The sequence below is a fragment of the Apteryx rowi genome, unplaced genomic scaffold (genome assembly GCF_003343035.1).
Source record: "Apteryx rowi isolate R43461 unplaced genomic scaffold, aptRow1 scaffold_378, whole genome shotgun sequence".
In the NCBI taxonomy this organism is placed as follows: domain Eukaryota; kingdom Metazoa; phylum Chordata; class Aves; order Apterygiformes; family Apterygidae; genus Apteryx; species Apteryx rowi.
In genome coordinates this window covers 444966-472459 of record NW_020450285.1, presented here as the reverse complement: position 1 = coordinate 472459, position 27494 = coordinate 444966, and the positions used below count along the sequence as shown (strand labels likewise).

At 37.9% G+C, this 27494-nt stretch overlaps 1 protein-coding gene across 1 annotated transcript in view; it reads left to right on the top strand.

Moving 5' to 3' along the window:
- Nucleotides 1–27494, top strand: part of ARHGAP42 (Rho GTPase activating protein 42) — a 128014-nt gene that overhangs the window by 79840 nt on the left and 20680 nt on the right. Inside the window, exons 6-16 of the mRNA XM_026073787.1 lie at nucleotides 2311–2415; nucleotides 6221–6350; nucleotides 11277–11377; nucleotides 13487–13596; nucleotides 18333–18411; nucleotides 19720–19759; nucleotides 20457–20519; nucleotides 22417–22491; nucleotides 23189–23273; nucleotides 24525–24583; nucleotides 25395–25500. Of these exons, the coding sequence (XP_025929572.1) occupies nucleotides 2311–2415; nucleotides 6221–6350; nucleotides 11277–11377; nucleotides 13487–13596; nucleotides 18333–18411; nucleotides 19720–19759; nucleotides 20457–20519; nucleotides 22417–22491; nucleotides 23189–23273; nucleotides 24525–24583; nucleotides 25395–25500 (953 nt within the window). The remainder of the gene's footprint in view (nucleotides 1–2310; nucleotides 2416–6220; nucleotides 6351–11276; nucleotides 11378–13486; nucleotides 13597–18332; nucleotides 18412–19719; nucleotides 19760–20456; nucleotides 20520–22416; nucleotides 22492–23188; nucleotides 23274–24524; nucleotides 24584–25394; nucleotides 25501–27494) is intronic.

Genomic DNA, 27494 nt, shown 5'->3' with positions numbered 1-27494 from the left:
TTTGTTCTGCGTGTTTTGTGCTCTCGGATAACTTCAACTTTGCTGCCATCTAGTGCCAAATGCTTCCCCCCCCCCCCGATGCTTCTCGGTGTACTACATTCTCAGTAAAAGCTGTTTGTGTGACAGAAACTGGTTTTCTTTCAATATTCAAGCTGAAGTTTAACCAATTTGTAGTACGTTCTTCAGAAGTGGCTTTTAAATGGATCTTTAAAAAAACAGGCATAAACTGACATGCTGAATCTTTCCCCCACTATTTCTTTCACTGCAATTTTGGGTGTGCTCTGACAGTCTGCCTAGGCTGCAGTTTTGCTGAGTGCTCATATTACTACCACAATTCTTCTTTCACTGAAAAAGATGGGTTTAGCAGTAGGCTCTTTCTTACGGTTTAAGTGAACCCACCTGCTCTTGACTGAAGCAAGCTAGAGTAATGACAGGAGTGGGGATGCTGCTGTATCTGAAGGTGCTGCTGTGGCTGGGGGTGGTGCTGAGTAACTGCGTCCAGAGCATGGGCAGGAGCCTCCAGCCCCTGCACAGCTGCAGCACAGCACAGCCTTAGCTATGTGCATTGGCTACTTCATTCATAAGCAGATTGGAAGATTTTTTTTTTTCTTTTTTAAGGGTTAGAATTGCTCTAGAAAGCTCACAAAGTTGTAAAACTCTTTATATTTGCTTACATAGTTGGAGCCTTTTAAGGTAAGTTGTCATATTTTGACCTTCATCAGAACCATGTGAATAACCACTAAGAGGCTTTCAGGGCCAGATCTTCAGGCTGCCCAGTGTAAATCATTAAAGCTGTGACAATTTACGTGCCAGCTGAGGAGGTTTTGCTTGACTGGGTTGTCTTTGTTGTTTGCCAGTGGGATGCGGTTCAGAAATTCACACCCGCTGACAGGCCCCCTGAAAAGCCATGCGGTGTTTAAAAAGCAGCCCATGCCCAAGCATCTTTGCAGCTCCTGGGCCACCAGGAGACTTCACCACCTTTGCCTGAGGCTGCTGTTTCAGTTGCTCTTGCAGTACAAGCACAAACCAGGCAGGAGGTCATCTTCCCAGCCTTGCCTTCACACTTATTATCTTGTGCCAGCTCCCAGTGCTCTATAGCCCTTGAACTGCTTTAGCTTACTAATGCAGGAAAAAAACTGGCTTTCTGAGTCAGAGCTGCCCACTGAAGGGCTCCCGATACCAGAGCTGGCAGAGGGATGTGCGGGACACGCGGCGAAGCTGAGGGGGAAGAGAGGAAGAGCTGGACGGGGGCAGTAAGACCTCCTTGAGATAGCAGCAAGCCATAGCATTAAGTCCCCTGCCCTCAGAGCTGCGACCTTGTCTTCTCATCCTTTAAGAATGAAACTTTGCGCATTAAAGCGTGTGGAACCTCTTGCAAGTCTTGAATTGATGGGGCTCTAAAACTGTACAGTACTATTTTAGCTATTCCCTTGAAATACATGCATTGCCGTCATAGAGATCTCTCTTAGTGAACAATAGAACAATTTAGTGAGATTTCTCCAGGCAGGGATAAGGGTAGATTTAAAGAAAATATAAACATGGTGAAAGCCACATTTTAAAGCTGTTTCATTTAGAATAATCTATGATATGGGTGACACAAAGAAAAGTGTAATAGATATGAATGATGGAATTTATGTTACCTAACTCTAAACAGTCTAAGCTATTTCAGTAGTTGATGGAGAGAGATGGATGCTTCCATTGGATCATTCATCCCATCCTGAGAAAGAAGTCTAAAAAAGGAAAGGAGAATTACACACTTGAAAACTTGCATTTTTCTACTGAGTTAGAAGGCAGCCTAGACAACTAGTTATTTAGACTAGATGATTAATTTTTCAATGRATATAATACAGTAAGATAAATCAGGCCTGTTTTTCTGCTTTTGTTATTGTATGTCCCAATGAATATATCTTTTTTTTAATCTTTACTTGGCTGTATTTAAGTTAAATTACATATACAGAGGGAAAGACTCCACAGTAAAAATTAAATGCTTCTTACTAAATAGCATGTGATGTAACTTACTGCAATGTCTAGACAAACATTGTTTTAATTTATAACAGATTAAGTTAGATGGCATTTTAAAACTAATAGGTGGTAGGAATGTTTTGCTGCTGAAAACAAATTAAAAAATCAACTGTCCTTAGTTTTTGCTTTCTAATATTTACCTGAATATAAGAGTTTATCAGTCGTTTAAGAACTATCATTGCAGGCAGTATTCCTTATTTCTAAGTTAGTGTGTGTGTTTTACTTGTAGTGTTTAATTTTAAGAGCACTTGTTAAAATATGTAATGCTTCTTCAATTTACCTTTTCAGCTTTTGGCCTTTCTTCAAGGATTATTTACATTTTACCATGAAGGATATGAACTGGCTCAGGAGTTTGCGCCATACAAGCAGCAGCTGCAGTTCAATTTACAGAACGTAAGGCTGATTTGTATTTATGCCATTTTGTTTGCTAATTTGATTTCAGGATATTAAAGCAAACTCGTAGCGTTTTATTGGAACTGTAAATCTTGCAATGTTTCGGTAATCTGAAATCAAATTAATATGTAAATAGGTACAAAATAGTTTGTAAGCATAATGTGATGAAGATTGCGGTCAACAAAGAACTCCAGAAAATCAATCCAGCTAGTAAAGAATGGTGCAGTTTGTTTCTTTAAAATCGCAGGTTGCCATGAACAACTTGTTCTGCTGTCCACTGGCTTCCTGCTGGATGTGAAGCATCCTTTGGAAGCCCTTCCTTGACTGTACTCTGGATTTAGTCTGCGTAAGAGAACTGGTGGGGCCTTCCTCCATGGGAAGCAGCTTTCACAAGCATTAAGTTCTAGTGAAGAAAGGGTTTTCTTACACATATAGAGAATACTGTCAATTGAATAGATGGATCTTTTGCTGTAGCTTGGTCTAAATTTGGGGCTAAGGGCCATGCAAGATGAGATTGTGACCAAAGATTCCATGGCTTTCAGAAATAACATTTTAAAAATGCATTTAATCAACATATTTTTTCCACCCATYATAACTGCTGTATACAAATAATATTTCCCTGTGAGGAAATCAATAGAGAGAATTAATCTTATTTTATTTTAAAGTTTTGTGGTAGACTCAGACGTTACAATTCCAAGGACATATGATCCATTATCATTTGCTTTTAAGGGGAAAAGTAGAATTAAATGTGTTAATATTGGGCCAATCTTATGTTTTTTCATGCCAAATATCTTCGAAGTAAAGAACAAATGAAAAAAGAGTGATGGAAATTTATCATTTTACTCAAGCTGTTGTATTTTTGGAATGAAAGCATTTTTTTTTTCTTCAGAGAAGAAAAGACACACACCTAACAGAAACTGTTGTAGCTCCACTAACATTAAAGAAGCTACAGCAGTGTAGAACAGCTGACATCAGCCTTTGTGGATAGTGCCTTGGCCACTAAACTTAGGTGGCATGAATATGTCTGCGAGCACAAAGACACTGTACTACTTCCAGAGCAGGTGTTACTCCCTGGGGATTGCTGGAAGATGGAGCAATAACCCTCTCCCTCTAGCATCTCATTCTTACAGAGGTGTGTGGTTGCTCAGGCTTGGAAGATGGCATTGCCTGGCATGGTTAATGTAGGTCTGTGTTCTTAGTATTACTGCACTCTTCCAGGTTTTGTCCTCCTTAGCCCTTTCCTGTAGACTATTTATGTCTGTTGCCCATGCACAGATATGGATCTCTTTTAAAATGCTGCCTGGGGAAATAAGACTAAAGTTCCTAGATGATTAACCTTCTCCTTTTGAGTCAAAATGCAAAAGTTCATCTTTGTCCATAGCACACATCAGTCACTTGTCCTTTCAAATTATGTATTTGCTATGTTTTCATTTGCTGCTGAGACTGTTTTAGCTAAAGGCACAAGGGGTCAGTGTTGTTGCACAGCACAGGTTCACTGGAAGGGTGAACAAATGTGCTTCAGTCCAGTGATTTATTTACTTTAATGTGGCGAGTTCTGATAGGAGCATGACAGACGGGAGCACAGACCAAAACTGGAAGTGTAAGACAGGATGCGTTGATATCCTCTATGCATAGATGCTGTGAGAAACAGAATTATTAAAATATTTTCTCAAATTCAACATTAAAAGCATATTCAAACTTATTCTCTTGTTCAGTAGTGGTTAAGTGCTACTTGAAGTTGTAAGTCTGCATCAGACAAACATATGCATGAAGATATAGTGGGATACAGTACATTGTTTACCCCTTTTACAGAGAAGTTTGGAAACTGGCTCCAGGTCTAGATTCATGGCCTTTTTTTTTTTGTCAGAGGTCTACCTGTTGACTCAGAGCATCACCCAGCCTCAGAATGAGCTGCAGTAAAACTCTGTAGGTCAGGACAAACTGAAGGCAGTGTCCAGGCGAAACTGTGTTCAGGCTATTGTAGGTGTCAGTAGTACTCCTCTCCCTTGCTTTGAGTGTTAGTGGTGTTACAGTCTTGCAGATTCATTGACCCACAGTGCCTCGTAGTCCTCGCGGCCTACCACGACCTGTCATGTTCACTGTTTCAGCTGGCCAGAGGCTTATTTCACATGTCGGTTTGGCTTGGTTTTCCGCAAACAGATACAAAATCCTGTGTGCTTAAAAAAAGTAATTAAAAATTCACCAGACAGGGATAAGTTCTCAAAACGAGGATGTTCCTTCCTTCAATGGCATGTGGTCCTAATCTAAAGCCTTTAAAAGTCTTTAAAAGCCTTCGCTTAAGTTTGGTCTGAAATGGTACTTCATCCTAAAGATATTTTAAAAGTTCTGGGAAAAACTTTACCTTTCTCTCTGTTTCATTATTAATTAAATAATATTTGCCTTATTTACGGCAAGCATTAGGAAGAGGAAGATTTAATATATGTATTATTCTACCACTATGTAAATCCATAAATGTTCTTTATTGTCAATTTCTCTAATTGGCACATGATAACTGGTCTGGCATATGTTGCATAAACTTTTCTAAGCATCTCTAGCACCTTACATCTTCACAGCTCTTTGCAGTCAGTGGGCTCATAACTAGCTTGAGGTCAGTCCATACTGTTGCTAACTTACGGACATTTTATGAAGGTAAGTGCTAGTGCATAGCTTCAAAATGTACAGCCACAGAAAAGGGGAAAGTATTCAGCAGTATGTAAAGCCCTGACAACATCTTTTGGATTAGCTGGGATTAAATTCCGTGGGGTAACTTTGCAAAGACATTACAAAAATTTTTATTTTATCCTTTTACCTGTAGGAGCGAAGGGTGTTCAACATCTGGTGTACCAGTAGCAGTCTATTAAACCTCTGATACCTCAGAATAGTTCGCCTGTAGTGTGTTAGCTGTGTGGAGGGAAATCCTGACCCCACTGAATTCAACAGGCAAAATGTGCATTTAAATGCATACAGACATTTACAAATAGGAATTACTTAGCTCTGTGCCTAATTGTTTGTTGGGCCACATGCTTGGTTACATGCACGATATTTATGGCAGACAGAGCCTTTCCATGCACTTGGCACAATTCTGCCACGTGTGACCTGTTTTGTACCTAAGTAATTACGTTACACTTAAATGTGGTGTTCACAGAGTCATGTCAGAATGTGTACGTGACAGTGCTGATACGAGCCGTCAGCAGCTGTGGTGTTACTGAGGGTATGCGTACACAGTTTTTTGCAGGCAGGTTCAAGCTTACTGTTTCTGCATGTGGAGAGACCACGGCCATCTAGTCACATTAGCCCGGCGTTAAGCCAAACCCGCTGACTCTGCACTGTACTTTCAGAGGGGCTTATTACTTCAAGTTTGGGGCTATGCTGTCTGCAGCTTCTAGTTTACACCTGGCTTCTGTCTTGGTGCCCTAAATTACACACACACGCACACACACACACGCACAGAGAGAGAGACAGAAAGAGAGAGAGACTGCAAAATACTATGTAAACATACCCTGAATATAGGAAATGGCATCCTTTCTGAGGTTAGTGACCTGCAGAAAGAGGAATGCTACTACTCTCAACTATCAGTTTCCTCGACACTTGTGTTTAAGTTGAATTCTTCATTCCTCTGTTGGCATGACTTCTAGAGCAGTAAGGAGTGTGGGTTCGTTTCTGTTCGTGTTCTTTTTATGTCTATGACAAATGCTTCTGCTTGTCTGTATTTGATATAGTCTCTCTCCTTGGCATTATTAGTAATTAGTTTTTCATTTCATCATTGTTTTAGTAATTACATGAAATATATATATTTTTTTGTTAGACCCGGAATAACTTTGAAAGCACTAGGCAGGAAGTGGAGAGACTCATGCAAAGAATGAAAGCGGCCAACCAGGATTACAGACCACCCAGTCAGTGGACAATGGAAGGCTATCTCTACGTGCAGGAAAAACGTGAGTGAAGAGTTGTACCTTTTAATTTAATTTGAAGGTACACCAGAAAAATACAAGGACGAGGAAATGGATTAGTTAGCAGGACTGCACAACAACTCTGAAACTGAATGTCACAGATTTTCCTATGGTTGCTTTCCAAAAAGGTTTAAAGGAGAAATAAGTTTTTGATTATTCAAGAAGCACTCCGAGTAGGAAAGGCCAGATGAAACAGTGATAGAAACGCTTGTATACAACTCTGCTCTTGCTCACTGGGTCCTTGTAGGCAGATCCCTGCTATTGGCCATCTCAGTGGCCGAGTGGCAGCAAACTCGGCTCAGTCCTCTCACTCCGAGCTCTGGTGCTGCCTGGCTCCTCACTGCAGAAGCTGCAAACTCCCAGCTGTCTGCAGTGGCTCTGCATGCCGAACCTTGCAGGCTCCTGAACTTTCTCTGCCTGAACAGACTCCATGGTTCATCCATTAGGAGCAACTTCCCCCTTTCACCACTGACCCAGCCACCTAAAGAGTAAAGGAGCATGCACATGATTGAAAACAATTGAAAACAAAGATGCCAGAAGAAGAAAAAGCATCTAAATACAGTCTGTCACAGCTTCATAATAGCTACAAATCTATACCTAATTGTTATTCACTTTGTAAGAAATGAGAATGAAGCGATGTCCAAAAAGAATAAAGGAATAGCATTAAAGTTGTCATACTCCTCTGAGAATACTTGGAAGAGCCTAGCAGTAAATCATATTATGAGGGAAAACAGAACAAGGAAATATGTGTAAAGTCAAATGAGAGAATGCAAAACTATATGTGATCTGAGGTATCATCTGCCACTGTTTTACAATCTAAACAGTGTAGAAAAACAAGCCAAATTAGCTGCATTAGGCAGGATCATTGAAAACCTCAGTAAAATAGTTTTGAATGCATGTGATACCCAGAGCTTTCTTTGATGTGGAATCAGTCTGATGCCAGAAAAGTAGACAGCAGTCATTTGAGAAAATGTGTATGTGCTTGTGAAAGTTTGCTGTACCTTCAAAAATGATTGAATACAACTTTGTTTACAATCTGATTTCTCAATCTAAAATTAAAATAGAAGGTATAGCAATGTAGAATTCCAGTGTCAGACCTGGTCCCACTCAACCTCAGTTTTGAGGCTATCTTCTCCTTCAGCCTGTTCCTCCCTTTAGACAATACCTCAAAAGACAATGTGTTATAGATAATTATTTTCCAGGTAGCATCCTGAAATTAATCTTTATTSCATATGTGAGATAGAAAAAGAAAATCTCAGTGCTTATAATAGTTAGCCTCATCCACTTTTAGCCTCAGTAAGCACTGAAAGATTTAAGAAGAGCCCCTATGTTTTAGTTGAATAATGATAAAAGAAACCTGTGTTAAGTGGAAATTACACTGAGCCGTGTTAATGGGGGAGGGAGGAAAGGAGTGAAGCACTGGGCACATGCTGTGCTTCATTAAATAGTGAGAGGCCAACTTGACATCCTCTTACCGAAAAGAAATTTGTTCATTAGTTTATTCTGGAGTAAGAATAACAGGGTCTGTAAGCTGTGTGTCAAAGGGAAGGCACCAATTGTGTATTTCCCTGTCATACTGGTTTACTTTCCTGCAACGATTATCCCCTAGACTCCTGTCAAATTTTAGACAACTGGGTTAATATTTGCTACTCTTGAGAATATAAATAAATATTTTATATATTTAATACTGATATTTTGCGAAGTGATAGGTATGTTTATGGGAAGTATGGCAGTTGGCCTTAAATTGCTTTTTATTCACATGGGTAGTCATTATGAATAAAAAACTTAAAGTTGCAATGTAGGTGTCTGGTTAGAATATTTTTTTAACATTAGATGTATAATTTTTGATTTCATGAAGTCTCATCTCAAAAACAGGTGACTTCTCAGCCATCTAAAACTGCTTTGAGAATGCTGCTCCTTTTTATATATGCTAAAAGAGTTGATGAAATACTACCAGAGGAAAAACTACACTAGAATTACTATAGATGTTGTTTTGTTAAAAAACAAAAATTACCATATAGGAACAGAAAGCTAACTTCTGAGGATGGGTAAATAGTTGACTTACTGTTGCCAGTGCTGCATTATATTACTTTCCTGTGAAATGCAGACAGTGTGAAAACATTCTCAGAGAATGCTTGTGACAGAGCRTGTAAACTTCCGCATTTACATTTGTGGATTGCCAGGCAGCTGGTTTACATAACTGATGCAGTCTTTCGTGCACCTTTGTGGAAGGCAAAACCATTGTATCTGTAGCAAAATTGCTGTGTTTGTTTTTCATTCAGTTTAACTATTTACATTAAAAAAAAAGAAACTATCATTTTTAACTACTTTCATTTTAAAAAGAGTTAATATGCCCAGATATGCGTTACTTAAAAAAGGAAAAAAAAAATCAGTGTCATATTTTTTTCCCAATGGTAGCTCCCTTTGAAATGAGTTGGGAATTCACACGTGGGTCAAAAGTATCATCTTGCTCTGTCCTATTCTGAATTTACATGGTAGTTAAAATACTGCATCTATGGTTTTGCAGAGAGAGAGCATGTTTGAATGCCAGTCTCTGAAGCATAATCTGGTCCAAGAGGAAATAACACTTTTCCTTCTTGGATATCTCTTCACACATAGTCATTTTGTTTGGTCTTTGAGGCTGAGTACCCAGAAGTTACGTCTATGCTTGTAAAATAAATGGGACTATGCTCTGGCACGGCAGTCAATTTGCACATAATATCCCACCCAGTATGCTAAATTTCCTGTCCTCAAAAATTGAGAACTTGTGTCCAAGTTACATGTTGAAAATGGCATCTGGCCAGAGCTACCCTCTCTCAGCCGTTTTTCTGGAAGAGTACTAATCGGCCTGTACCAAAATTGAGCCAAGGATCATTCCAATAATGTCAACTTCCAATGTCCAAAAATGTTCCCAATATTGTTTAATTTATCAGTGCAGAAATAGCCATAATGTTCTGGCCCAAGTGGGAGCAGTCACATTGCAAAAACCTACCTGAATTATCCTGTCCTCTGCGGTGCAACACTCTCCAGATGTATCCATAAGAATTTAGGAGCTTATCTTGTTCTGTGTGCTACAGTAAACAGATTTTTTCCAAAAAATCATGGGAGATGTTGGCTGTACTTCTAGGATGTGTGGAGAGTTACGGAGATATTGGGAGGATTTACCCTGTGTCCTCATAACAAAGTAAGAACACGTTATAAAAGCTTGTATCTAAGCTAGGCTAGCAGATGAAGTTTACAGAATCACAGAATCGCTGAGGTTGGAAGGGACCTCTGGAGATCATCTAGTCCAACCCCCCTGCTCAAGCAGGGTCACCTAGAGCACATTGAACAGGATTGCATCCAGGCGCATTTTGAATATCTCCAGAGAAGGAGACTCCACCACCTCTCTGGGCAACCTTTTCCAGTGCTCTGTCACCCTCACAGGAAAGAAGCTTTTCCTCATGTTCAGACAGAACTTCCTGTGTTTCAGTTTCTGGTCCCATCCTCTCGACACCCTCCCTTCAGATACTTGTACACGTTGATAAGATCTCCTCTCAGCCTTCTCTTCTCCAAGCTAAACAGGCCCAGCTCTCTCAGCCTTTCCTCATAAGAGAGATGCTCCAGTCCCCTAATCATCTTTGTAGCCCTTCGCTGGACTTGCTCCAGTAGTGCCACATCCCTCTTGTACTGGGGAGCCCAGAACTGGACACAGTACTCCAGATGTGGCCTCACCAGGGCTGAGTAGAGGGGGAGAATCACCTCCCTCGACCTGCTGGCAATACTCTTCCTGATGCACCCCAGGATACCATTGGCCTTTTTGGCCACAAGGGCACATTGCTGCCTCATGGTTAACTTGGTGTCCACCAGCACTCCCAGGTCCTTCTCGGCAGAGCTGCTTTCCAGCAGGTCAACCCCCAACCTGTACTGGTGCATGGGGTTATTGTTCCCTAGGTGCAGGACCCTGCACTTGCTTTTGTTGAACTTCATGAGGTTCCTCTCCGCCCACCTCTCCAGCCTGTCCAGGTCTCTCTGAATGGCAGCACAGCCCTCTGGTGTTTAAAACATTTTGAGCTTAAGCTCAAGGGTTTTGTGTTTAGATTCACTAAAGGTCCAGAGCAATGCCTGAGCAAAACTCAGGGTAATCTAGGAGTGAAAACATCTTTTGCATCAGAAATCCTATGTTTCACTGTAGGGTTAAGAAGTACTGTGATGTGCTCTCTTCAGGATAAGGCGTATATCAACATAGTAGAAGATTGTAGTAGAGCCATGTATGGCTCCCTAAATAGAAGTCTTGGGAATCCCTAGGCACATTATATTATGGTATTGTGAGTGTGTGCAGTTGTCAGTTTGTGGACAGTTTGAGCTATTTATTGCCAGAGCTAATGTGTTTTCATTTTTAAAAGTACAGCTAAGTAGCCTTTGTCTGAGCATGGCCACCTCTCTTACAGAGCAGCTCTTTTCTTTAGACTCAGCACCACTGTTATTTCCAGTTGGCAGGATCCCATTCCAAGGCATAAAAGGCAAATGTTTCTTCCTGAAATTGCCACCTCTGCTATCCAGAATTTTCTCCCTCCTCTCTAAACTCACTGTCACTCACTATTACTCTCACTGTCATTTAACTTCACTATCCCTTTTTGCTTCCTTTCCTTCTTCCCTTGGCAGACTAATCCTATCCTCCTATATCTCTACCCTAGCAGAATGCTGTTACCCATCCAGTTGTTAGAGAGTCAGTCTGCTGGAACTTTGGGCAACATCAAACAGATATTTGAAAATTAGACCTAAATGCCAAAATGAGGGGGAGTTTTGATTTTGTATGTTACATGTGGACAGTGTTATATTTCATCTCTCTACTGTATAGAATTCCAGCTAAAGTAGTGATAAAAGCCTCAAAGAAAAAATTATTTCTAATGCTGTATTTCTTTAATCTAGGACCACTTGGATTTACATGGGTAAAACATTACTGCACTTATGGAAAAGGAACAAAAACATTTACAATGTGTATAACTGAAACAAAATCTGGTGGAAAAGTGGTGAGTATTACACAATCTCTAAAATGGGCTTGTATCTTCCATATTTTATATTAAGCATTAAGAAAGTGTTAAAAGAAAGAAAGATTTGATGAACAAAGTGCAAGACTGTTTTCTTTTCATATATGAGCAGTGTATCTTATATGCAGCATATATAAATAGAATATCCATTATTTAAATAAAATATTTCTTATGTAACATATAACTATGTACTAAGTATCTCCTCTAATCTGATGGTTCCAAATATGTAGGCAATCACATGTTGCACAGAATCACAGGATGGATGAGGCTGGAAGGGACCTCTTGGATATTATCCAGTCCAACCCCCTGCTTAAAGCAGGATCACGTAAAGCAGGTTGCTCAGGACCATGTCCAGTTCGGTTTTGAATATCTCCAAGAATGGAGACTCCACCACCTCTCTGAGCAACCTGCCCCAGGGTTTGACCATCTTCACAGTAAAAAAAGTTTTTTCTTATGTTTAAATGGAAGTTCCTATATTTCAGTTTGTGCTTATTACCTCTTGTCCTGTCACTGGGAATCACTGAGAAGTGTCTGGCTCATCTTCTTTACTTCCCCCTCCATCAGTTATTTATATCAATAATATCCCCCTGAGCTTTCTTCAGGATAAACAATCCCAGCTCTTTCAGTTTCTCCTCGTATGTCAGATTCTCCAATCCCATAATCACTTTAGTGGTCCTTTGCTGGACTCGCTCCAGCAGATCCATGTCTCTTGTACTGGGGAGCCCAGAACTGGACACAGCACTCCAGTTGCAGCCTCACCAGGGCTGAGTAGAGAGGGAGGATCACCTCCCTCAACCTGCTGGCAATGCTCTTCCTAGTGCAGCCCAGGATACCATTGGCCTTCTTGGCCACAGGGGCACATTGCTGGCTCATGGTCACCTTGTTGTCCAGCAGGACCCACAGGTCCTTCTTGGCAAAGCTGCTTTCCAGCAGGTCAACCTCCAGCCTGTTCTGGTGCGTGGGGTTATTCCTCCCTAGATGCAGGACTTGGCATTTCCCCTTGTTGAACGTGATGAGGTTCCTGACAGCCCATTTTTCCATCCTGTTGAAACCCCTCTGAATGGCAGAACAACCATYTGGTGCAGCAGCTGCTCCTCCCAGTTTTGTATCATCTGAAAACTTTCTGACAGCACACTGTGTCCCATCATCCAGGTCATTAGGGAAGATGTTAAACAGTGTTGTCGTAGTATTGATCCCTGAGGGACACCATGGGTGACTGGCCTCCAGCTGGGATTTGTGTTGCAAATCACAACCCTCTGAGCCTGGCAGTTCAGCCAATTTTCAGTCCATTTCACAGTCCACTTATCTAGTCTGTACCTCATCAGTTTGTCTATAAGGCTGTTATGGGAGAGAGTGTCGAAAGCCTTCCTGAAGTCAAGATACATAAAATCCACTGCCTCTTCCTTCATCCACCAAGCCAGTCATCTCATCATAGAAGGCTATCAGGCTGGTCAGCCGTGATTTCCTCTTTCTTGTCCTTTATATATTTGGAAATGGCTTTCAGGAGGATTTGCTCCATCACCATCCCAGGGATCAAGCTGAGGTTGACCAGCCTGTAGTCCCCCTGATGCTCCTTCTTGCCCTTGTTGAAGAAAGGGGTAACATTTGCTTTTTTCCAGTCTTCAGTAGCCCCCTGCCTTTGCATCACCACAACTTTTCAAAGATTATTGAGAGTGGCCTCGCAATGACMTCAGCCAGAACTACAAGACCTAGGAGTTAGACAACCTTATCTTTAATCTTTAAAAATCTGTTTTCTGTGTGTGAAGGTTGATATGAGTATGTGATATGAGTTCTAACATATACCAGCAATCTTGTTATATATACAAATATTTGTATATGTTTTGAATTTAGGAATTTTTCTCAAGTATAAAACATGAATAAAATTAGATAAGAGATATGTAACAAAAACTATTCAATATATTCCTACTTTATGCACAGAGAAATTACTGTAAATGTTCCTGATTAATTGAATCCACTATCTTAATGCATGTTCCCTGGGACTGTTTGTGCAGTTAAATTCAAGGTGTGGAGCCTGGCTGTATCAACATACTGTGCTAATTTTGTATTTTTTGTTTGTTTTTTGGATTACAGAATGGCCTTGTCACCAGCCCACCAGAAATATTCAAACTAAAATCTTGCATCAGGAGAAAGACAGATTCAATTGACAAACGTTTTTGTTTCGATATTGAAGTGTTTGAGAGGTTTGAATTTTTTTCATTGTATTAACAAAATGAATATAATTAAAAATAGAAGCATTTGCAAGCAGTATGCAGTAATTACTATTGTAATAGGCATACATATTTCTCAGTAGGCTTGCATCCAGATAAATCAGACTTTCAAGACTTAACATTTAGTTGCTCAAATCTGTTTTTCTAACAGAAAATGCATTAAATTACATATGTGTTGTCTTAACTACATTATGGTTGCATGCAGGCAGAATATGGGTCCTTACAAACCTGTACTGCAACTGACTACCCCCTTTTAGAAATAGATCATAAATATTTCTTTAAATATTTATTATTGCACGTTCTTTATCAATCCCCCTCTTTCTTTCTAAAATTGAAGATAGCACATTGTTTTTCAGTTTTTTAAATTACCTTTAGGAATTTTTTGTCAGTTATTCCTGGATATTACAATTGCATAAAATTGTTGGAAACAGCTTTTTCGTATTTGAAGTATATGTGCACAGTACCTCCTAAAAATGATTTTTCTTTGAAGTTTGGATATAAAGTGAGAAAAACTGAATGAACCTATCCCTTAAAATATAATGAAATAGACTGACTTTTTGGGGCTAAGAAATATTTTATGACTGTTGCTCTCTTTTTAAATTCTATTCAGAAGTACTGCTGTTTTACATAACTTTGAGGTTACTTTGGTACTTGTAAATGTAATACATTACTCAAATTAGACTTTTGAGGGAGTTCAAGCTTARGAAATAGACATTTAATATGAACAAATGTTGAGAAAATTTGGTCTCTTGAAAGCTGCTTTCAAGCTTCAATTGATAGCTCGAATTTGAAATTGGTAGCTTTTGTTTTTAAGTAGAATAGCATTTATTAGACAAATCTGTGGTAGTACCACTGTAAAGTTTTCAAAATTGAGTGTTGTCCTTTATCTGTAAAAGTATTTGAAGTTATTCAAGTTCTCTTCAAAGAAATAGTTATGGCTACTTCTTTAATTATTTTATTCCTCCTGTACATTTTGATTGACTTCAAATATGCACTGCCTTTAAGCTAAAGGCCTTCTGCAGACTTATCCAAAAGGTTGAAAGAAGTGTTGAGTACAAAGTTACTTAGTCGCTATTATAAGAGATATCTTTCAGAGGCTGATAGAAAGCTGACACTTGTAACTGATATGAGATTCATCAGGGAAGTAGTAAATTGTTGTGTGAGTCAGCAGACGAGATAAAACTTAGCCAACAGATTTGAGAAATATTTTCTGGGAATTCATAAACAAGGGCAAAATCATCTCTTTTGGATGTTGTATTGCTGAAACTTGGGTCTCTTCTAAGAAAGAGGAGATGCGGTGGCAGTTATGTTGGTAATTAGCTAATACTTTCTGGTTTGGGGGACTAAAATGCCCGTGTGTGTCTGCAAGTACATACAAATACACTATTGAAATACTCGGGATTCAAAAAGATTTTAGTAATGATTATATTTAAAAAATTATTAGCTAATTTTAAATTCAAGACTGAAAATTTCTTTGTTTACATGGAGTTTAAAGAGATGTTAGGCATCACCTGCAAAATACAGAGAACCTTTAAAAGTGATTGACATCAGTAAAAGATAAGTTTATTTAGTAACATAAGGCTAGCACTTTTTGTCATGAAAGAGCTCTTTCTACAAACATGCAGCTACAGCAATGCCTAAAATTCTGTTATGAGATTTTATGGGGGACTCCTGTTTCCAGACCCCTTATCCCACAGAGCTAATTCTCTCCTTGTATTCTTCAGCATTTATATGAAAACGTTGGAAAACCCATGCAGACTGATGGGCACATCTCATTTCATGAGAGAACCATATTAACTGAAAGAGACCCTTTCAACTGATAACAGGGAACGCACATCATGAACACTTCTAATTGCCACAATTAATTTAAATTTTACTTAGGTATTTTTCACACCTACATTCAGCTCGGACTTCTTATGAAAACTACTCTAGCAGTTAGTCACCATCTTATTTGTTTGGAGTTTCATAAGAAGTTAACAGCATAAAATGTATGTTTTGCCTTGCATGTTACTCTGTTTTTTGAGAAGTTGCCAACTTTTTCAGCAACTAGAGAGGAAGCTAGTTCAAAAGTATTGGAGTTCTTTCCTTTGTTTTTTGTAGGGCACTAATATTTGGGCATTATAATATTTAGATATTTGAATGTTAAAACAGCCTGTGCAATCTTGGCCAACAGATTAAATCAGGAATGCAGAGCTAGAAGGAGGAGTCTCTCTAGGGTTGAAGTAAAACAGCAAATTCATACACATTTCTGTTCTTTCTGTACATGCTGATCAAGGGACTATAAGTGTAAATGCAGTTTTCTAACTGAAATATTTAGCAGTAGTCACTATAGAAAGAAGAAAAAATCAGTTTCTATTTCTGAAAAGTTTTTGAGAGGAAACTTCCTTGATAAGAATCTGTGGGTAGGTAGCAAGATGGAGTATTTTAATGGCTATAACCTTAGCCTTTAATAAAATAGAAAAACAAATATTCATGTTAATTTGGATTAACCTTATCTTTCTATGCTTATGATAGTAGATATAAAACAAAATGCTCAGCTTGGCATTTCTACACAAAACTGGCAGTTTAATTACTGCTCGGAGTGACCTAATTACCTTACTACTTTTGGCTTCTGAAAGCYGTCAGAGGCAACATGTGAAACAACTCTTTCCAATTACTAACACACACAAGCACACCTACTGCCACAGCAGAGAAGAATTAGCGTCTTGGCTTTCAAGCTTTTCTGTGAAATTAAGGTTTGAAATGCTGAATTGCTCAGCTGATGGAGTAGTCTCTTGAGATCAGATTTAAGCACCAGGAAATTAATGAATATGCACTTGTGTGGGTGCAAAATATCTGGGTATAACCCTGACTAATTTCAAGGAGATCAGTTTGTTTTTACTACTGAAGGTCAGCAATTGACAATTTAACAGTGTAATCTTATATTTTACAAACAGTTTGCACGTAGAGGAGTGAATATGTTTGTTGTCATGGGTTTTGACATTTTGTATGGATTTTTTTTGTGTTGATCTGTATGTCAAATTATATATGCCTCTTCACATTCTAAGTAAATGATGTGTCGGGGCTAGTAGATTTTGAGGCTGTAGAGAGCTATTATGGTAGTGTAGGCTGATTTCCTGCATAACATCATCTTATGATAGAGTAATAGTAGAATCGTTACTATTATTAAATTATTAATAGAAATATTAACTTTATTAACATAATAGAATCTTGCATCAGTTTTTTGTATCATGTTAGTCTCTTGTAATAATGTTAGAGGTATAGTTCAGAACACCATCTAATTTTGATTTTACGAGGAAGGCTTGCTCCTCTGTATATGCCTTGGTGTGTGTGCATGAACACATTTTTGTATTTTCCAGTAGCTTTCTTGCATGTTTTTTAAATAAGATGTGACAATAGAGATCTTTCCAGTGAGGAGGGAAAGGATAGGGATTTGGGGTTGCTTATTTTTATGGTGGAAGATGCATACCTAGTAAAAAATAGTGTCCTTAATTTGTCTACTTACCAAATAGAAATTATGTTTTAGGACAAATATTCTAAAATTATGACTATTTCTAGAAAACTATTTCTAAACTAGAAAACTATTTCTAAAATTATGTAGTGCAGTGATGCACTACACTGGTATGGGAACAAAATTTTCTTTGAGTTTTCTCTTGAGCACTCTGTACTGGCAAATCAGTGAATTAATTTCACATCATCTTAAAATAACTCACTTGCCTATGATCACAAGTAAATAAAGGTTCTTTACTACTCTGGTATTTATACATATCTGTTCATAAAATAATTTTAGGGAAAAAGATTGGAACAGATTCCCAGATGCCCTCATTGGTTCCCATTAATTTTTTTTCTATGCATTGTCACAGTTTTATCAGCAGAGAGAAAATATGCCACTTTTTGAGTTTCTATCGTAGTGGTTAGAGCGCAACCTGCAGAACGCACTGGCTTTTTGAATCTTCTTAAGTAAGAAAGGATATTAACCATGCTCTTTCCTGTAACCAGAATGCTTTAATCATAAACATATTGTAGAATATGCAAGCTGCATCTCTTGCTTCCTGCAGTTGTGTGCTGCAGGATGTGGGTATGTAATTCCTGCACCCTGACACTGCTCAGCTCATTTGGCTTTACAGCTCCATGCCTGAGATACTATCTCAAAGCTCTCTTTTTAGTCAACCCTTTTAGGGCACTTTTTTTTTTTTTTTTTTTTTTACCTACTTTGGAGGTATTGGATGTTTGTTTTGGGATGTGTTGACTTTTAGATTAAAAGTACGTACTTCCCTTCATTTACAATGAAAGGAGTGTAGATAACCAACTCGGGCAGAGACATATTTAGTCAGATTGAGCTGATGTAGCTTGTCCTTAAGTTTTCCACCCTAAGCATCTCCCCATTGAAAAACTGGTTGTGTAATGTCCTATTTGCAGGCGTATAACTCATCTTGCGATACAGAAGTGCCTAATATCTCGCAGAAGGTTGTAGTATTAGGACAAGGCATCTAAAATTAAACATTGCAGTACCAAACTCTTTACAAACATGAAATCTTTTCTAAATTTAGCTCAAGGTTAATGTGTTATGTCAGGAGTCAGCARCTAACTTTAACTTCTCTGTCTTTTATGTATTCACTTCATGTCAATGCACCTTTTGGATTCTGACTTCGGATACTGTTTGAGAAAAATAAATTAACAATTTTTGTATACGTGTATATTTTTGATAGACCTGGGATCATCACACTACAAGCTTTTTCAGAGTCCAACCGAAAACTTTGGCTTGAAGCTATGGATGGAAAGGAACCAGTAAGAATTTTTTTATTCTATTTTTACAGTTTCATGACATGCGTAAGTTAAAGAAAGAAGCTGCCAGGCATTTTGGATATAAAATCTTTTACAATACAGTACAGTATAAGCAAATATATTTCTTCTGTTGTTCATAAGAAGCAATGGCAAATRCACAGTGAAGATCAGTACAAAATAGTGAAGCAGAGCTATTAGTTTATTTTAACCTGTGTTTATACATTGCTTTATTTAGGATATTTAACGTTTAACTAGTCTGGGAACATACTGTCTTACATGATAACATGATCCAGATAAAATGTGTAAAATGGTAGTTTCTGTACTGGTAAAGACAAACCATCTTTTAGGCAATGTCACGTAGTAATAATAAATACCATCTTGAAAAGCACTGCAGAGAGCATAAAAACGTGTTGAAAGCTACTAAGAAACAGGCTTAACTGAGATTTCTTGCCACCATTAACCCGCTACTGAAATAGTCACTGAATGTGGTGATGCCGGACACGTAGCCAAAGGAAAGAAAAGAGTTGATTGATTTTATGAGATAAGTATTTTTGCAAGCTTCCTACTTGACTGGAACAATGCAGAAATTGAATCAGTATTTGAATGGGTATTTAACCCGTTTAGAGTCTGCAGATCTGACTTGAGGTGCTTATAAATTTCATGTTATTAAATCCCTCATAAAATTAGAACCTCAAGGTCTGAATGGACTTTTGGGACGCGATCTGACTGTCTGCCTTTTTGCCAGAGGTGAAGAGGATCAGCTCTTTCAAACTGCAAATACCACCAAAACAATAGACTGTTTTCTCCTCTGCCTGCTCAGAGTTTAACCCAGGGATGTCAACCTTGATGAGTGCTACTGGGGAAAGCTCAAGAAAAAGTGGAAGGCTAGGCTGGCGCTGCCAGGAGCTCTGCGCTCATGGCGTTAGAGAGGGGCTACAAATAGCTGCTTTCTTAGTATATTTGAGGGCTGCTTCTGAGAGAAGGAGAGGAGCGATGAGAGGCAGCTCCAGGAAAGCTGCCATCACTAGGAGAGTGGAGTCAGGAGAACTGACTGTCAGGAGAATCCAGTCTGGATTACTTGGACAAAGTTGCTAGGTAGTCCTCCTGCCAGAGGTGTTATTTCAATTTTTATAATCTATTAAACTTATTAACTACAACCTAATAAGCAAATGTCAGGATCAAGGCTTTCCAAAAGCATCAAACTTAACATAAAGTGTGTTGGAACTAATTTAAGAACTATCAGCAAACCTGGTGATAAAGAACTTAGAGCACAAGCAGTGACCCGTTGCATTGATTTTTTTTCCCCTCCAGATTTACACACTGCCAGCCATTATTAGCAAGAAGGAAGAAAGTAAGCACTTTAATTATGTTGAGATATGAAGTATTCCTAGATTTCTGTAATGTCCTGGTTTCCAGGGTGTGTGTGTGTGTGTGAGAGAGAGTGAGAGGGAGGGAGAGAGGAGGGGGAGAGAAAGAGAGCAAGCACACGTGCAAGATTAATTTTTTTGTGTTTTCCTTCTATTGCTATGAGATACTGTTTGCTGGATTACATGAAAGCCCACCCTAAGATTCAGCTATGTAAGAAATGTGAGAAAGCCCTCAATTTTTGGATTACTATCAGACATAAATTTGAAGAAAATGCATTTGGCTTCAAAACAGCAGTATATTTAACAAATCTCTATGAAGATTGTATCTATAGTTTGTATACATAAATGTGAAGATATAACTGTATATTGAAATAATATCCCTATATGGTTCACAACTTTTTGTTTGTAGGTGCATATGCACCTATTACACATGTACTGAATAATAAAATGAGTATATATGAAGATATTATGGGTCTTACGTGTGTATAACTGCATTACATTTTAATCATGTTTACGTATTCGTGTATGAACTTTAATAAACATCTGGGTATATGTATTATATAGAGAGATATACTCTCAGACAGATGTATATCAGTCCTGACTCAAATGTGATACAGCTAAAAGCAGAGATTTTGTGTCCTGATGAGGTGAAAATGAATTGTTTTTTTCTTCTTTTTATAGTGTTCTTAAATGAAGCAGGTTTTAACTTTGTGAGGAAATGTATTCATGCTGTAGAAACAAGAGGTGCGTATTAAATTGCAAATTATGTATTAGCTTATTATGAATATTTTTCTTAAATATTACTTTGATAAAGTCCATTTGTTTTACAACTGTGTTTTGGAAGGTGTCCATCATTCAGTTTGTACTTTTCACCTATTTTATGTGTGTGCTTTGTGCTTAAAACCATTACAAGTTCCTACAACAATTCTTAACCTGTTGTTTAACTGTTATTTTTTTTTAACTTTATGTGTAATTTCATGCTGTTTAGACAGCTTAATACACAGTTGCACACATCTTTAGTCTATTTTTTAATTTGTATGCACTGAATTATTCTTTCTGATGAAACTGTAGGGAGTGGAAGCTTCTAACTTTGGTTTATGTGATACCATAGACATCTAAAGACCAAAAAGTCGAAGGCATGAACACTGTCTGCTGAAACGTTTGTGGCAGAGCGTAACTCCCATCATTTTATTCACTCATTTTGTACCTGGTTTATCCATTTTTTAATATTTAGTGATTAGTATTTGATAGTGGGCATGGATGAAAAGAAAATAATAGTCGTCTGTTGATGACTCACAAGAAGCTTGTAATTATCCCCTTTGAAGCAAAGAGGTTCTGGCTCTGTGGCCTTCCCTAAGCAAAGGGATCCTTTGAGTGTTGATGCACTGAATTGCCAGGGTGCATGTCTCTTCTAATCCTAAAGCTGTGAGATCGCACTGTGCAGCGTTGAGCCCAAGATGAATTCAGTTTCTTGGGTAACAGTGTTAGGTAGCTTTTGGAACGCAGCTTACTCAAGCTTACATTCTTCTGCAAAAGATGCTGAAGAAAACCTCAGGTTATCTAACCGAGAGCAGACTTTGGAAATTTGTTTTCAAAGGAAAAGCATGCAATTTTGAAATAGTAAGACCTGAAGTGGTGGGAGAGAAGGAGAATAAAATAAAAATGTAATTACATATCAAAATTAAAAGTAAATTTACATTTTGGGACTTACAGTTTTGACTCTATCAGCTAAATATAAAAATCCTGCTCCTATGGTACTTATGTTACTTTTCTTTTTCCTCGGGGCACACAACCAGGATAAATGAGAAAATTATTTTGCTGTAGTTACTCCTAAGAACTCAGTACATCAAAACTTGTGGAGTGATGTGCAGAAAAGACCACATCAAAATTTGCTTTCTACCTCACACTTTATTATACTGCTGTTTCTAAAATGCACTTACAAACAATAAAATCATCGTCCCTGGAATCCTGAAATACTGTATTTTGAATGCCACACTTTATTTGTTAGTTGTGTTTGTGATATTAAAAAAAAAAATAGAAAGAAAGGAACTTATGGGTAAATTGGGACTGTCCTTATTTTCCTTGGGATCCATGCATGGTCCATCCATTGTATGCCAAGCTACAATGTTGCAACAGTGAACAGTGTACACTTTTATTTTGGGTACAATTGTTATTTCTCCAATAAATGTCATCCAAATCTGAATGGGAAGGATAATGATCTAATCAGATGTAGGTGCATACTAATTCTACTGAAGTCTAGATAGGATAAACTTGTGAACATGTAACTTTCTTTAAGACTGCTTTGGGATCTTATTTTTCACTTTTTTCAGCCATCTTCAAGGTGTTTGCTAATGTGGCTCCTTTCTATGCAAAAGGATTCTGTTAATTTAAAATTATGATTTGGGTATGGTATGGTGTGGTGTGGCATGGATTCACTTGAATGCATTTGTTAATGTACCAGCAGACAACTTGGTGGGCTGAAGTAGCACTCAGGAATGTACCTGTACAATTTTCCATAAATTGATTTAGATGTCACGGGTAGGTCTTCAAACCTGTTTTGGAAACGTACACCAAGGATGCATCAGAATGTACTGAAATATCATATTTTCATTATTTTCATTATACCTGTTTTCCCACATAGGTATTACAATCCTGGGACTGTACAGAATAGGTGGTGTAAACTCCAAAGTGCAAAAGCTGATGAATACCATATTTTGTAAGTATATGAAGTGAACCTTTGTCAATAATGTGCCGCCAATATGTTATGATGACTTTTGCTTTAACTGCTGTGCTCAGAAGAGTGTGTATCATAATATTTACATTTTCATATGTGCAGCTACTGACAGTAAGCTGAGTTTTCAGTCTTAAAAAGAGTTGCATCTAACTCGTTTCTTGTATGCATTATCGTTCAATTTCTGCATGCAATCATTGAAATACATGAGCAAATTACTGATAAAATACATTTCTTCTTTTAGTTTAAAAGTTCTGTTTCTTGGCATCTATTTGGCATTTTCCGGAAGTGTTTCAGAACTTCGTTCTGTAATACAGCTGTCTGTCTTGAAGTCATAACTCGGTTTAAGCAGTTCGTGTAGTACTAGTATTTCACTTTTTGTGCTAATTTGGCTCTGTGATGGAGATATCTGAATGTCCAAACCAGTTTCTACTGACTTGGGCTTAGCATACTCTTTGATTATGGTGCATATAGCTCAAGTTTATATATACTAAATATTAGTTCATTTTACTAATACTTTGACAGAGATTAAAATACTTCAAATTGATCAGATTAGTAGTTGATCTGGTCAATGAAGTAATCACATGAACTAAATGTCTAGTCTGTTAGCTTCTGTTGTGCTGCTTTTCTAATTAGCGTGTTAGTCAAACTATAACACAATCGTAATTCAAATTTCTACCAGCCCCTAAATCTCCTCCTGATATGGATATTGATATGGAGCTTTGGGACAATAAAACAATAACAAGTGGACTAAAAAACTACCTCAGGTAAGTATGATGCTACGCAAAGCTCAGTATTCCTTTTCTGGCCCATCGATCTTTGTTTATTAGTATTGTATTGCTTTTTTTGTATCCATTAGCATGATGGTAATTGACTATATTATCAACTTGCACTGTGATTATTTCTAATAATAAATCTCAAGTTTGATCACACTCCTTCTGGCTTGCTAAGATATTCATATGTTACATAGTCCTAAATTTGACAGAATTCAATTACTTGCATGTTTCTATTTTAAATTCTTTTATGTAAACTGCAAGCATGTTATGCTGAATCTTTCTTTTTTGAATTACTTAAGCTGTGTAGCATGCTGTTTCATGGCATTATTGTTGGAGCAGAGTAAAAATCTTTGCAAAAATGTTAATATTTGTTTCTTATCCTATGATATTAATATCTTTAGATACAGGAGAAAAGTAAATCTCCCCTCCAGAACTATCAGTTTCTTTTCAAATATTTGGTAATAAGAGTCAGAATTTTCAAGAGTGGTGGTACTTCTGAGATGCCTCTTTTGGGGTCTCAAATTTATAAGGTTTAAAAGAAACAAAAAGCATCAAATCCAGAGTATGAGTATTCAGTGCATACTAAAAATCCAATTTTCCCTCTGGAAATTAATCCTAGGATTTATAGTGGAAATGCTCATATAAACTTCATTGAAAACATTGGCTTTGGTGGAAGAAATTTATAACTGATAGCATGTCTTCAGGAGCACATATCATTGTTGGTGTTGTATTTGTGAATTTAAAAGAAGAACTAGTAGTAGGTGTGTTTTTAACTCTAAGACAGTTCACAGGCTGCCTTTCAGAGGAGGACTCTGCCAGAATCGCTCAGAATCACTTAGAATTTCAGTGCCAGATTTCATAACGTATTTACTTTCTCAGTCTGAGTTTCAAAGATTATTTCTGCAGCCCACTTTACCATGTTCTGCAGCAGAATTAGAATATTTCTGTTCTGTACTATGGAAGGAAGAAGATAGTGAGTCTCTCTGATGAAGACAGTGCCTCTAACGCTTCCCTTATTAATTTACATAGTGGCACCAGGTTCAATTAGAAAAGATTATCAGGCTATCTACATGACTGAGTTGTATGCTGGTTGTAATCAGTAAGCAGTGGATTGGGTTTGCTAGCACATACCAAGATATGGCATGCAGATATTGAAGGCTATCATAATGACACTAATAGAACTTGAAAAGTCCTAGAGTAATGCATCTTCTAAAATCCCCCCCCTTTTTTTTTTACAACCAGGTGTCTTTCAGAACCACTGATGACTTTCAAGCTGCACAAAGATTTTATTGTTGCTGTTAGTAAGTAAAGAAATAAATGCACTTTCGTGAAAGTAATACTGTTTCTAAACTGTCTTACTCCTCAGTTATTGTTGAATACCTATCTCTGTTTTTCTCCTTGCCCTGCTATTCAGTGACCCAGGCAAGGATCTGAGTTCCTCCATTTCACTGTGTATGACAAAGCAGTGCCATGTGAAAGCCCCCAAAACAGAGAAGCCACACTGCCTGAAGCTGTTTAGTGGTTTGTTCTCATATTTTTTAGAGCTTCTCAATGACTGCCCTCTGCACAAAATTTGAATCTTGATTCCTATACGGACTGATAATTCTCGTATAGCATTCGTCCCTCTCATCCAGGGACCTTTGTTTTCCCAGCTTACCTTGAGAAATGGGAGGAGTGATATTGTTGCCTTTTCACAAATGGAGAAATTAGATACAGAGATAGTAAGATGGTTTTTCTAACAACTCCAGTGTAGAATTTGAAGTTATTTTCACATTTCCTCTTACCTTGATAAGAATAAAAGGTACTCAAAGAATTTTAGATATTTTAAATATCAAGGGGTAAAATCTTGGATTCCACTGAAGTGGCACACAGGTCATAATTGCCACTGATTTCAGTGGGCCTAGTTTATGTTTTTGGTGAGTTATTTGAAATACAGTTTCCAGAATGCTCTTGTAATAAATATAATTGAATTGTCCTCATCTTTTTAAAGGCTAATTGTGTTTGACTCACTGTAATGCGTGTGTGCATTACCGTGCAAGCACTGATGCTGTTTGTAGTCATGTCTTAGCACGCATTCTGATTTATCAACAATATTTGGTTTTTGTTTCACAGAATCAGATGATCAGAACTACAGAGTTGAGGCAGTGCATGCGCTTGTTCATAAGTTACCGGAGAAGAACAGGGAGATGCTGGACATCCTTATCAAGCACTTGGTCAAGTAATTCTTGATTTTTCTCTATTTGGTATTATTTTAGGAAGTGATCTTTTTCATTTTTAATTTGTCAGTGTTGCCTCATCCATTCTCTATGCTGGGACGAAGCCACTTGAAATTATAGTTAGTTTCTAAATGCTATTTTAATGCGCTGAAAGAGTCCTGCCTGTAGAAACAGTAATGTCTTTCTTCATGTTCCTAGTACAGGAATTGGCTCCAATTACATTTGAGAAACATCTAAAGCTATTCTACAAGGTTTATAAAGTGCTATCTGAATCTGACTTAGGGTCCCATACTGTGTCAGAAATCGAGAGTAGACTAACATGGTATAGCTTGTCCTTCATGTTTGATCTTATTTTTACCTCTAACAGCTCTGAGATACAGTATCATTTCAAAATATTAATTTGAAGTATTGTTATTTATGTCCTTGATATCCATATAAATGTCCAAACCCTCTTTTGAATCTGCCCAGTTTCATCAGCTTCCCTGAGTCTTAATTAAATGTCATATGGAAAAACGTTTTTTATATCTTCGAACTGATGACCTTTCATCTTCACTGAATTACTCTTCTCTTGTGGTCTGAGACAGAAAAGACAAGTTTTGTTCTCCACTGTCTGTACAGCTTGCTGTTATTACACAGCTTTGTTATATCGTCATTTATCATGTTTCTAAAGCAAACAATATTCATGTGAGTTTTAGTGAATCTTTTGTCACTTTCCACAGGCTTTTGCTGTACTTTTTTTTTTAATTATTATTATTCTTTCTGATCTGGGATGACTGGTGCCGTGTGCTGTTTAGTACATGTTATCAATGATCTCGTGATGTGAAAAGGCAAACTGCAATTGCTCTGATGAGGCCCGCATGACTGACGTGAATAAAAGATATAGCAGAGGTCCCCGTATTGTTTTCCTTCCATTCATTACATCCCAGCTCTTTAGCTTTTCTGATCGCAGCTTGAGCCACCTCAGTGTGCGGCGAGCTGCCTGCAGGGGAGCCGAATGCAGTGGCTTCCTGTTAGAGACTGCAGAACTTTGAAAATTTCTTTGACAGGAGATTATTTAGCCCTAGCAAATTATTTTTAGTCCTTTATGATGCTGGCCCCTGGAGAACCGACGTGGTAGGGAGCTGCTGTGAGCGCTCAAGCACAGAAACAGGTCAGGCAGAGCTTGCGTTTCCTCAAGCCTGGGGGAACCCAGAGAACCAGCGCAAAGCAAGTTTCCTAAGTTTCCTTATTCACAGAGTTCTTTGATCAGCTAAAAGTAAAATATTTACTGTTTTCTAAGCCTCTGAAAAGTTAGGCTTTTTAATGATGGATTAATGATTTTGTAAAAGCTGCTGGTTTGGAGGCTCCAAAATTAAAGGGAAAAAAAAAAAGACTTAATTGTGGGCAAAATTAATTGTAGGCAAATATTTGTTCTTTGACCTCTCTTCCTGGCCCCTGTAGCCTCAATATTACCTCAGATGTAGAGGAGAGCATGTCCGCAGTGCTCACTGCTGCTTTAGTTGTTCTTCTATCCACAAGGCACTTGGTTATGATTTTCCCTTCCGATGTATTTTGGTTTTATTCTGAAAACTTTTCGTTCCTCTCTTTCAGAAATCCAATTTGGCCTTTCTGATTTCTCACATAATTTGCCACCTGTTGTTTATGCCAGCAATTCTAATGAGACTGAATTCAGAATTAGTCTCATGAGTGTATTATAGTGTTATTATATATAATCAACACAGAATAGTATAGTCAATATAGAAAGTCAATAATAAGTGTATTAGTGTGGAGATTTTTCAAGGCACAAATGACAAAGTGCTTAATTTTCTGTAAATGGGGAAGCCCAYTTCAAAATGTACATCCTTTCCCTGTATTTCTTTTGGCTATTCAGTTCCTGTATGTGAGCTCTTGTGTCTACATGAAAATACTATACCTTTAATTATGGGTTATAAAATAAGGATAATATTATTTTTCCTTGGTGTAGGTCTTAAGGTCTTTAGGTCTGTGACTACCTTGT